The following is an 11,047-nucleotide window of genomic DNA, read 5'->3' on the forward strand; positions in this document are numbered from 1 at the left end:
TCTGCCATGCTAATAAGCAAACAGTTTTAGTCCCTAAACTAAAGTTTCACCAGAATTTTCATTTTTGAGTGATCTTTTCCATTAACATGGCACATGTCCCAAAAATAATGAGATCATTATTGTTTCATGTCTATTAAAAACTATGTCTATTCTATGGCAATACCATGATACTTTTCCACATTAGCGTAGACATGCCTAAAACAGTGTAAAAAACAAAACAAAACAAAACAAAAGACCTGGACAGATGTCAAGAAGAAGAAATGGGGATAAAAAAATGAAACCAGGCATATGAAACAATAAAAATAAGATAAAATACTGCTAAAAAAAAAGATGGCTGAAAAGAAAATGTAAATTTGGAGAAAAAACAATTACACAAGATCTCTCTCATGGGATTCTTGTTTATCAGGCATGCCACTGCAGTGCATTTGCATGCAAGGGCAAAGGAAGGAAGATAAAGCTGACATAGAGACAGGCCCTCCCTGAGGACCCAGAGACAGGCTGTGTTAACATGCAGTCAGTGAGTCCCAATGTCACCCGAGAGCATCTGACACATTGAGCTCTGCAGACAAGGGTCCTCACAGCACTTTAGGGTTCCTAGCACTTGAGAAAAAAGATACAAAGAGAACTTCTCCATAATACTCTCTTTTTTATGTACAGGGTTCAGTCTCTCCTTTCTGACCTTACAGTGGTCATACTTTAGTAAGCATTCTTTAATGGCAGTCTGTATTCTTATCACTGTGCCTCACTGCACTGTCAAGATGGGTGTTCACTATGGGATTAGAATCCCGCCAAATGTATTGCAGTCACAGATCGAAAAATAATAAGCATAAATTAAAAAAATAAAAACACGTGTAAAATAATAACGCACAAAACCGAAAAACGAATGAATTTTTTTTTAAAATAACAAACAACGCGGTGATGGATCTAAAAATAATAAGTGTGAATCAAAAATGTAAACACATTTAAAATTATATTGCACAAAACTGAAACATGTGTTAAAAAAATTCCAAATCGCAAACAAAATCAGGTTTCTGGCTCACGTGTTATTTTTTTGTGTGCTTGTGGTCTTTCCCCCTTTGCTCTTGTTTCCACGTTCTGCACTTGCGTTTCTAAAAGTTGCAGTTAGAGTTTCATGTAAATCAGGGCGGGCTTCAGTGTCACTATTGGCCAACAAGTTCTAGATTGACAGCTTCTCCTCTAGCCAATCAGTCCAAGGGGGAGTTGACGTCACTCCAATGCGACTCATGGCTGCTGTGAGAGGATGGATAACCAGCGTCAGCAGGCAAATGCCAGACAATCTCAGGTAATTAGCATAAATATTTTGTGTGTGTATATATATATATATATATATATATATATATATATATATATATATATATAGGTGCGTGATTTCACATAGAGCAGCGGTTACTACACAGAGCCATTGTTTACTGAGAAGATGTGCAAATAAACGCTGAAAATGAACGTGGATTGGCGCATCTTCTCAGTTAACAACGGCTCTGTGTAGTAACAGCTGCTCTATGTGAAATCACGCACCTGATGGAATTAACCGCTGATTAGAAAACCGGCTTTACTGACGAGATGCACATAACGATCGGCCAATTGTGATCGGAGCACCCCTAATATATATATATATATAGTGTGTGAATTATGACAGTTTTGTGGATTTCGGTTTAGGTGCAACGAATGAATTGATTGCTTGAATTTATGTTGATAGTTTTATATTTCATTTATTCACAGGCAGTCTCAAGGTTGCTTTTAGAGAGACTCTTGTCACGACTACAGGAGGCTTTGCAGCGCTTGCCATTAGACCTGGATTATTTATATTTTATTTGCACAAATGGTTTGGTTTTGATCACTTCACATACAAGTCGTGAACATGTACCTCAAGAAGTAATGCAGTGTCTTTCAAACCTATGTTCTGTTCTTGTGAATCGCCTGGACACAAGACGTACCTCTTTAGTGATTTTGAATGAAATTGCTGGACTAATGGGACGTCCCAAAATCATTGTATCTGAGCAGCACATCAGACGATTGATTGAAATTGGTCTGACTGTACCTTGCATTTCAAAACTGCTTGGCGTGTCAACACGAACCATAGAACGCAGAATGCAAGAGTTTGGTATAACAGTGAGAGGAACATACAGTCAATTGACTGATGAAGAGTTAGACAATCTTGTGGTTGCAATCAAAACAACATCACCACATTCAGGCTACAGAATGATGAGAGGACACTTGAAAGCTCTTGGTCATCGAGTCCAGTGGAGCAGAGTCTTCAACTCTATGAATAGAGTTGATTCAGCTGGAGTCCTTGCTAGAATGTCACAACTTGGACATGTTGTGAGGAGATCATATTCAGTTCAGGCCCCTCTTTCCCTCATGCATTTGGACACCAACCACAAGCTGATCAGGTAGGTTAAATTATTTTTATACAAGTCACTTGTTGTACAGTAAGATATCTTATGTTATTAAAGGTCCCTGTGTGCATAAATGTTTTTCCTTTTGAATTCAGATATGGCTTTGTAATATTTGGGGGCATAGATGGCTACTCAAGAAAGGTTAGTGGTGTGACTCCTGTATGTGTGATACAATCATGGAATAATTGTGTAAAATGCCAATAACTTCCCTAAATTATTTTATGAGGTCATGTATCTGGGGGCTGCAACCAACAACAAAGCAGAGACTGCACTAGGTTTCTTCCTTGAGGCAGTAGAAAAGCATGGAGTTCCTTCACGGTATGTACATTTGAGTACATCCTACCTATCCATCCATGTTTCTATATATACAGAATGACTGACTGACTGAATGGTCTTAAAACCCTCACCAAGCATTTTAAATGGCTTCAAACTTAAAGATATAACAATTTACTTTCTGGCTAGGCTCAGGCTTTCTCAAGCCAACCCCATAAGATGTTTTGTCCAACCTTACTATGTAGTGTTAATGTTAAATTTACTGTCTTAATGTGTAGGGTAAGAGCAGACCAAGGTGTAGAAAATGTGGACATTGCAAGGTGGATGTTCACTGTTCAGGGCTGTGGCAGGGGAAGTTTCATTTCGGGGAAGAGCGTTCATAATCAAAGGTAATTTCTTGTTACTTTAGTGTTTTTGAATCATAAATGATTAAGAAATAAGGTTGTTTTGTCTCTTACATTTAGGGTCGAACGGCTGTGGAAAGATGTGTGGATGTCGGTTTCAAACTTGTATTATGATGTTCTACATAATTTGGAAGAGAGTGGCACTCTTGACCCATCAAACACCATTCACCTCTTCTGTGCACATTATGTTTTTCTTCCACGCCTCCAAAGAGACCTAGATACATTCACTGAGGCATGGAATGACCATTCCATCCGTACAGAGCAAAATCTGTCCCCCAATCAGCTGTGGGAAATAGGACTCGCACAGAATACAGTCAATGTTTCCTGTAATGTGGAGGTATGATTGTAAAAAAAAAAAAGCACAATATGTTTTGTCTATACTGTATTATTATTATTTTTTTTTTTTTTAAACAGGACCTCAACATTTTGGTGCAAGATGGAATTTACCCCCAGGAGGAGCAGAACACTGGAGTAGTGGTCCCTCAGGTGGAGTGTCTGCTCTCAGAGTATGAAATGGCTCGACTCAGGACAACCATTAGTCCAGTCTCACAGTCCAGAGACTTTGGCCAAGATATTTACTTATCAGTGTTACGTTTTGTGCAGCTGCTTCTTGAATAACACTTTGGAGCTCAAAACATCAGACTGTAAGTTACGTAAAAGAAAATCCTGTAATGGTATCATTAAACTATTGTGAAACTAATCAGTGCTTCCCACACAGAGATTAAACAAAAAAAATGAAATCTATATGACTAATGTGGTAAATGTGACATAACACTTTTGGCATAAAAATAAAAACAATTCCTTTTAAAAGTTTTTATTATTATTATTGTAATCAACATTGTCAAATACCTACTGTAGTTGCAAACCTTTACACCAAGGCTCTCTTGGAAAACATGAACTTATAAATGAAATGCAACATCAGTACCTTAAATCAGATATAAAATCAGTTAAGGAAAGCTCTACAACAGAGCGGCTTGATTTGAACTGCAGATGCAAGTTATATATCTTAAATCAGATATAAACTACAGAAACCGCACTCATTTCAGAAAAGAAAGTGCAACTTAAGTATCTTAATGTAGGTCTAAAAGTACTGCAGACATCCACCAGTTGATGTAGGAAATATGTTAACCAACTGTAACACTTAAAGCTATGGTTTAAGAGATTAACTCAAATCCAGCACTATATTGTGGGTGATATTTAAACCCTGCTAAATGCTCCCCCTGATTTTATGGCTTGTACAATGATGAATTTAAAGTCTTCGTATGTTGTCATGTGTGCTACTGGAAAGGTAACCGTATTAGTGCAAGCACTCACTATTGGGAAGCATATGGTGTGCTGTGGCATTCTGACTTTACAGTCATGATCAAATTTGAAAACTATCTGAAAAGCCTTCTGTTCCGAAATCAGTAGTGGCTTATGTCCCTGGCCTGTAATCCATTGCATGACTCTAGGGACAGTGAGGTAGGATGGCTCAGTTTCCACTTCTGCTGCATCTTCAGCACTCTCTATAGTTTTGTGTAAAGAAAAACAAGAAAGTCATATCTTGGACAAACTGAGAGTGAGTAGTGTTATTGAATTTTAATTTTGGGTAAACAATCCCATTGATAATAAAGTACAATACAACGTAAAGCCCACCTCCACATTCAATTTCTTGAAGGAAGTCCTGAAAGTAGTTTATGATTTTACTCTCTACCGAAGCCCTTGAAGTTCCTCTCTCACTCATTTCAGGAGCAACATTGCTGAGAATATAGTCTGCATCTGGCTGGAAAAATAACAAATTGTCAGTAGAACAGCAAATTGATGTTTCCTTAAAAAAAACAATGTTGTTACAAACATTTAACTTACTGTACAGTCCTGCCCAGGAACAAACAGACTCTTGCAAAGACTTGGATGCTCCTTGAGTATGTCCAGCAATCCATACAGCTGAAGGCCTTTGCGCAAGTCTCCAAGCATTGGTATAACTCGAAATGTTGCATGGAGAACAATTGCTCTTGTGGAGAAAAACAAAAGTAACAAATTAGAAAAACTGTAGATCTAGTAATACAGCATAAGTTTGTTTCAAGATGTAAGTTAAACAGTTATGGTTAATAAGTAAAATTTAATTTGACTAAATGTAACATTACACAGTCTTCCAAATTCTATCCTTCATAACACAGTCTGCTTAAAAGGCAAAGTATTTTCCATATTTACCTAATTACGGCATCTTTTTGTTCTATGTTGAGTGCTCCTGTGTATCCACAGCTGATAATTTCATCTGTAAATTCAGTCAGATCAGTTGCCTCTTCAACCTTAAGAAAAACAGTCAGTGACAAACAGGATGACAAATTAACTCAATGTGATTACTTTGTGGTAATATGCAAACCAACAATGTAATATACTGCTGGCAGCTATTAGGCAGTATTCAGAGTGAAGTTACCTTTGTGATCAATAGGGAGTATTCAACATCATCTACATCATCCTTACAAATTCTGCTGACATCAACTTCCCCAGTGGTGAGGTAAAAGTAGCACCACTCCCTCATAAAACATGGGGCTGGGCCACCTTGAGCTAGACTGACAGCAAAGATCTCGCCAGCAGTCCTATTATTTCAAAGTGAGGTTTTAAAAAGCACTCAGTAATTGCCTTTACACATGTAATAAAAAAAATTGAGCTTCAACAACACAAACCTGAAGAGACCATTGTCAAGGTCACTGTTGGAGTACTGTGGACTCTTTGCTCTCTGACCCAAGAAGAGGCGTTTTTCAATGCCACTGATCATTTCTTTGAATAACATTGAGAAAAAGCAGAGTGTGAATTACACAGATAAATGTTTATTTATTTTTGGTACAGCTTTTCCACTTTTATTATTCTTAACTTGCCTGTAAGAAACTCCTTTCTTAAAGCACCAGAGTCGACTCCAGCTTCCCCAATAAAGGTTATTTTTAGCTGGTTGGCTGGGTTTCCTTTTTTTTGTCTTTGCCACTGCTTGAGCCCCCTCTCTAGGAGATTGTCCCGTGAAACACAAATGCGGAATTGATTTTCTGCATTAACTCGGCCAGCAAGCAGCTCCAGAAGATCATCTAGACTGTAGCAGGAGATGATGAGATGGTGAACACCATTTACATTTACACTTTATTTAACTTTTTAGACTGTACTATATGAACATTTTACCATAATACTTGTGGAGAGCTTGAATTGCCTGTTGTATCATCAGCAATACCAAAATCATCATTGCGCATAAAAGAACTGTGATCTGGAGACTCCACTGTAATTGGAAAGAGAATACGGTTTCATTTTACAGTGGAACATGTGACATTAAAGCACTTGGGGTTGATTTATAACACATTTGTTTCCTAGAACTATGTTTCCTAAAGTTTGTGTTACTCACAAAGATTTTGTTCTCCACACAGGCTGGCATGTAGTTCAAGACTGTCCACAGGAAACTTCAGTTGACATATTGGGCATGGTAAAACAGACTACAAACAAGAACATGTTAAACGATATAATAGTAACGTGGATTAGAGAAAATTTTGATTAGGGCTGGAGAATTTTAATGCCACATTACCTCAGATGGAAAATTTTCTTGTGTTATCTCATCCAAATTGCTTTCTGAGACGAACTGAACTTCTGTCTGCTCCAAAAACAAATAAATAAAAACTGTATCATACAAAGTACTTCATCATAAGTATGTGATTAGCAATCTGTTGACATAAACTAAAATCATTTATCCTTTTGTAGGTCTGTATAATAAATCAATATGGAATGTTACATTATTCAAAATAAAAATAATCTTTTTGGGTACTAAACTAATTAGAAAGCATCAATCCATTACCTCTTCATTTGAGGATGCGGAATCACTTGACTTGCAAACCTGAATGTGGAGAGCCAACACTTGCAGGGGCATGCTTTTGTTGCACATTTGGCAAGTAGCCTTTGGCATTTTTTTGAATTCTCTGGCATCATTAGGGAGAGGATTAAGGTCCAGCTCCTCTTGTAGAGGAACTACATACAGCATTGTCTTTCCAGATGCGGAGGCAGATTTAATCTGGGATCCAGTGTAACCTTCCGAGTCTGGAGGAATAACATTCAGCCGTCTTGTACCACTCCCCCCTATAAACAAAGACAAAATTAACAAGACAAATGTTTTTATAACCCAAAACATACTGACTCAAGTGGTAATAAAAATATAAAGTCACCAGTAGCCTTATAAAGCATCCATCCTCCACTCAGACCCTCCATTTTCGGGAATGCTTCATACAGTATGCTGGAAAGCTATTGTGAAATGCAAAGAAACTCACTAAATTAGAATTTTTAATTCTATTTCCTGTACTTATGACTCCACTATAAATGTACTTTTTCCAGTTGTACAAAAAGACAAATACACTAACATACCTCTGAATGTGTTATGTCCATTGTAATTGAGATTGTCCTTTTGCCAAACCCTGCTTGAACAAGCTTGAGCTCGTGTGCAGGTGAAGGGGTAGTCTCAGAATTTTTATCCAAAAGATATACATTTAAATCAAAAGGTTTAAATGCTTTTGCATTCTTGGTATGTGTTCTGGATGCTACATTTATTCTTTTTTTCCCGCAGATTGCATGTCTTCGGAACATGCTTGGAAAGGCCCTACAAGAAAAGAAAAATTTTATCATTTATATATTTTTTTTATATAAAATGAATGTCTGTAGGTATACAGTAATAAAAAAACGAAGTTTGTTTAACTTAAAAAAATGTCAAATCTAATAGTGTAGGGGTTTAACTATGTAAATGACAGAGTGCCTGCAAATAAAACATTTTAACTATTAGATTGGTTATCCATGCACTGTTTGGCCAACAACATGCACCTGGCCATGTCCTGATCAATGGTGGTATTTGTCTGTCTTTCTGGTAAGACTGCCTGCTGCCCCTGACCCTGCACTTGAACTTGAGGACGTGGTGTTACAGGACTCTGATTAAGAGTCTGTGTTAGCACAGAGATGAGGCTCTGTGCTGCACTAAGCACATCCAGGTATTCGGTCTGCTAAACACAAAGTTTACATTAAGAGTTAATGCGAGCATAATGAGAAACAATGAGAAAACCTTTATATTATGCATTCAGAATATATTCAGAACGCTTCACTCTTGATAATGTTGTCATTGTTTGATTGGTATACAGCAGAGCGGACTATATATATATATATATATATATATATATATTATACTGAAAGGTCTTTGTACTTATGTAAAGGTGATATTATTTAGGGTTTTACATTTGCTAAAGATAAAAAAAACTATTATCAATTAATCACAGTAGGGTACTAATCATATATTGGTGAGGTTAAATATATGTGAACATTTTTAACTAAAGACTGTGACAAATGAGGGAAAAATGTTTCTGACCACTTTATGAATCCACTGTATATAGGCCTACATTTCTAGCATTTAGTTGGCATTCTTACTGATGTTCTGTCCTCTATTTCTAATATAAACGGTTAGCAGCCATACTTCTCAAAGCTATTGGAACTGCTTTATTGATGTGATGAAGATAGATAATTAGATACTGATTTCTTTGCACTATAGTGGAATAGTCCCTAAATAAGGTAACAATTTGCTATCCCAGTGAGTTAGGATCAATGCATAAAATCATAATAATCTTAATGGAATCTATGATCTCGAGGCTACACCGTTACAGATAGCAAAATCGTGCATTTTAAGATATACAGTCATAGACTTAAATACTGCCTGCACGAAAAAAAAAAAAGCACGTGATATTTAATGCTCATCTGATCAGTAAAGCCGGTTCTGTAATCAGCGGTAGATCTCCATCACCTGCACACTTTCATATGGAGCAGCATAACGTCTCTGTGTAGTAAATACTGCTCCATGTGAAAGCGTTCAGGTGATGGAGATCTACCGCTGATTACAGAACCGGCTTTACTGATCAGATGAGCATTAAATATCGTTATCGTGTAACGTTAGGCCTACTGCCTAAAATATAAAGTATTGCTTACTAAGCCAAACAAACAAGACATGTGTTAACAGGCTAGATATCGACCTACTCAGACTACATTGAACTTGGAGAAAATATCATAACACACAAAGGGAATGTTTCTGTCACCCACTAACAAAATATTTATGGCTAATTACCTGAGATTGTCTGGCATTTGCCTGCTGACGCTGGTTATCCATCCTCTCACAGCAGCCATGAGTCGCATTGGAGTGACGTCAACTCTCCCTTGGACTGATTGGCTAGAGGAGAAGCTGTCAATCTAGAACTTGTTGGCCAATAGTGACACTGAAGCCCGCCCTGATTTACATGAAACTCTAACTGCAACTTTTAGAAACGCAAGCGCAGAACGTGGAAACAAGAGCAAAGGGGGAAAGACCACAAGCACACAAAAAAATAACACGTGAGCAGGAAACCTGATTTTGTTTGCGATTTGGAATTTTTTTAACACGTTTCAGTTTTGTGCAATATAATTTTAAATGTGTTTACATTTTTGATTCACACTTATTATTTTTAGATCCATCACCGCGTTGTTTGTTATTTAAAAAAAAATTCATTTGTTTTTCGGTTTTGTGCGTTATTATTTTACACGTGTTTTTATTTTTTTAATTTATGCTTATTATTTTTCGATCTGTGACTGCAATACATTTGGCGGGATTCTAATCCCATAGTTCACTCTTCTAGATTAGCTGTTTGAGTGGATAAATGGCCACCAAGAGTGCTTAAAAGGAAAAGGAAAAACTCTCAAGACACAACACCCTTATTAAACTTAGATCATTAGATCATAGAAGACATTCTGTCTTTTAAGACCCAAAACATATTCTAATTATATTAACTCCGATGCTTGCAGCTATGCAATCTCAATTAATATGCAATAGTATTCAGAAAATCCAGAATATTCACATAAGAATTCTTGATATAAATTTTTACATAAATACATATGCACAGTTTCGAAGGCGGGAGGTGGTGGTGGGGGGTTTGTGAGGGACAAGTTTGTAAGTGTGTGCAAAAGAAAGAATGATACTCTAACACTGCACTCTAGAATCTACATTGACCCCTCAGAAAATTTACTCCCGGGTTAAATTTGACCCACGAAGAACCTGTGCAAACAATTTTTTTTTTTGAAATATATTGTATGTAATCATTTTTGCAATATTGGAGAGTAACTGGCAATTTGACCAAACTTAATATGAAGTACATTGTTTTCAATGTTTTTTTTAACACTTGTCTGGTTCAAAAATGAGGGTAGGGATTGGACTTTAATTGGCCTTTTTCTCACACAGAGATATCATGTTTTATTATAATTTATTAATTCATTTGTCTTCTTTTGGTCACAGCTGTCCCATGGCAAAAAATAAATAAATAAATAAATAAATAATAATAAAAAAAATATTATTATAATTTATTTTTTTGCATTTATTTTATTTTATTTTATTGCAATGAAATGTGTTTATGTGGTTTAAGGTTAAAAAAAAACACATTATTTTCCACATAATGTACATTACTTTTTCTCCTCTATGCCCCCATTTGAAAAGCATAAATTTCTGCAAAGCTCATCGTTCTGTAAAGCAAGGTATGCTCTGATTGGCCAGCTATCCAGTGTGTTGTGATTGTCTGAATACCTCAACCATGTGATGGAAATTTTATACCCCTTACCATATGTGATGCCGTGTTCAAATAAAAAAAAAACCCATTAAAAATCTAATAAAACCCATTACAAAGGAATTTGTTGCATCCAGTTGGGACAAAATTATGGATTATAATGACCTACATTATCTTTTTTATGCATTGCATTGCATCGTGCTGTGTATAAAAAAAAAAAAAAAAAAACTTGTCTGTATTTGATCAGAGAAACGACAAACAACTAGCACTGCTCAAAACTTCTGTAGGCTACTCTCCCAGGAAACAGTCCTTGACCTCCATAAAATGCACTGCACACATCTGAATGAATACTGGAACAGTGTTGTAAATACAATTTAACCACTGATTT

The 11,047-nt window shown here is 36.5% G+C and overlaps 2 protein-coding genes across 4 annotated transcripts; one reads left to right on the forward strand and one right to left on the reverse strand.

Moving 5' to 3' along the window:
• Window positions 1-1,107: 1,107 nt before the first annotated feature.
• LOC113060493 (uncharacterized) lies at window positions 1,108-3,904 on the forward strand. Its single transcript, XM_026229435.1, has 7 exons — window positions 1,108-1,303; window positions 1,741-2,411; window positions 2,513-2,558; window positions 2,644-2,735; window positions 2,969-3,079; window positions 3,155-3,431; window positions 3,509-3,904. Exons 1-7 carry the CDS (start codon window positions 1,262-1,264, stop codon window positions 3,710-3,712), a joined length of 1,443 nt encoding a protein of 480 aa, XP_026085220.1. The 5' UTR covers window positions 1,108-1,261; the 3' UTR covers window positions 3,713-3,904.
• A 77-nt stretch (window positions 3,905-3,981) lies between these two features.
• LOC113060491 (uncharacterized) lies at window positions 3,982-9,469 on the reverse strand. 3 transcript variants are annotated; one of them, XM_026229433.1, is made up of 15 exons: window positions 9,198-9,469; window positions 7,916-8,088; window positions 7,466-7,697; window positions 7,270-7,345; window positions 6,906-7,183; window positions 6,639-6,704; window positions 6,462-6,549; window positions 6,245-6,338; window positions 5,953-6,158; window positions 5,761-5,854; window positions 5,511-5,673; window positions 5,285-5,382; window positions 4,940-5,084; window positions 4,730-4,856; window positions 3,982-4,599 (listed from the first exon to the last, which is right to left on the reverse strand). In XM_026229433.1, the coding sequence occupies exons 1-15, from the start codon at window positions 9,237-9,239 to the stop codon at window positions 4,292-4,294; spliced, it is 2,190 nt and encodes a 729-aa protein (XP_026085218.1). In that variant the 5' UTR covers window positions 9,240-9,469; the 3' UTR covers window positions 3,982-4,291. The 3 variants fall into 3 exon arrangements, with proteins under 3 accessions (XP_026085218.1, XP_026085217.1, XP_026085219.1); XM_026229432.1 differs by having other exon boundaries at window positions 7,916-8,091; XM_026229434.1 differs by lacking the exon at window positions 7,916-8,088 and having other exon boundaries at window positions 3,984-4,599; window positions 9,198-9,275.
• Between the last annotated feature and the right edge of the window lie 1,578 nt (window positions 9,470-11,047).

The sequence above is a fragment of the Carassius auratus genome, chromosome 42 (genome assembly GCF_003368295.1).
Source record: "Carassius auratus strain Wakin chromosome 42, ASM336829v1, whole genome shotgun sequence".
In the NCBI taxonomy this organism is placed as follows: Eukaryota; Metazoa; Chordata; class Actinopteri; order Cypriniformes; family Cyprinidae; genus Carassius; species Carassius auratus.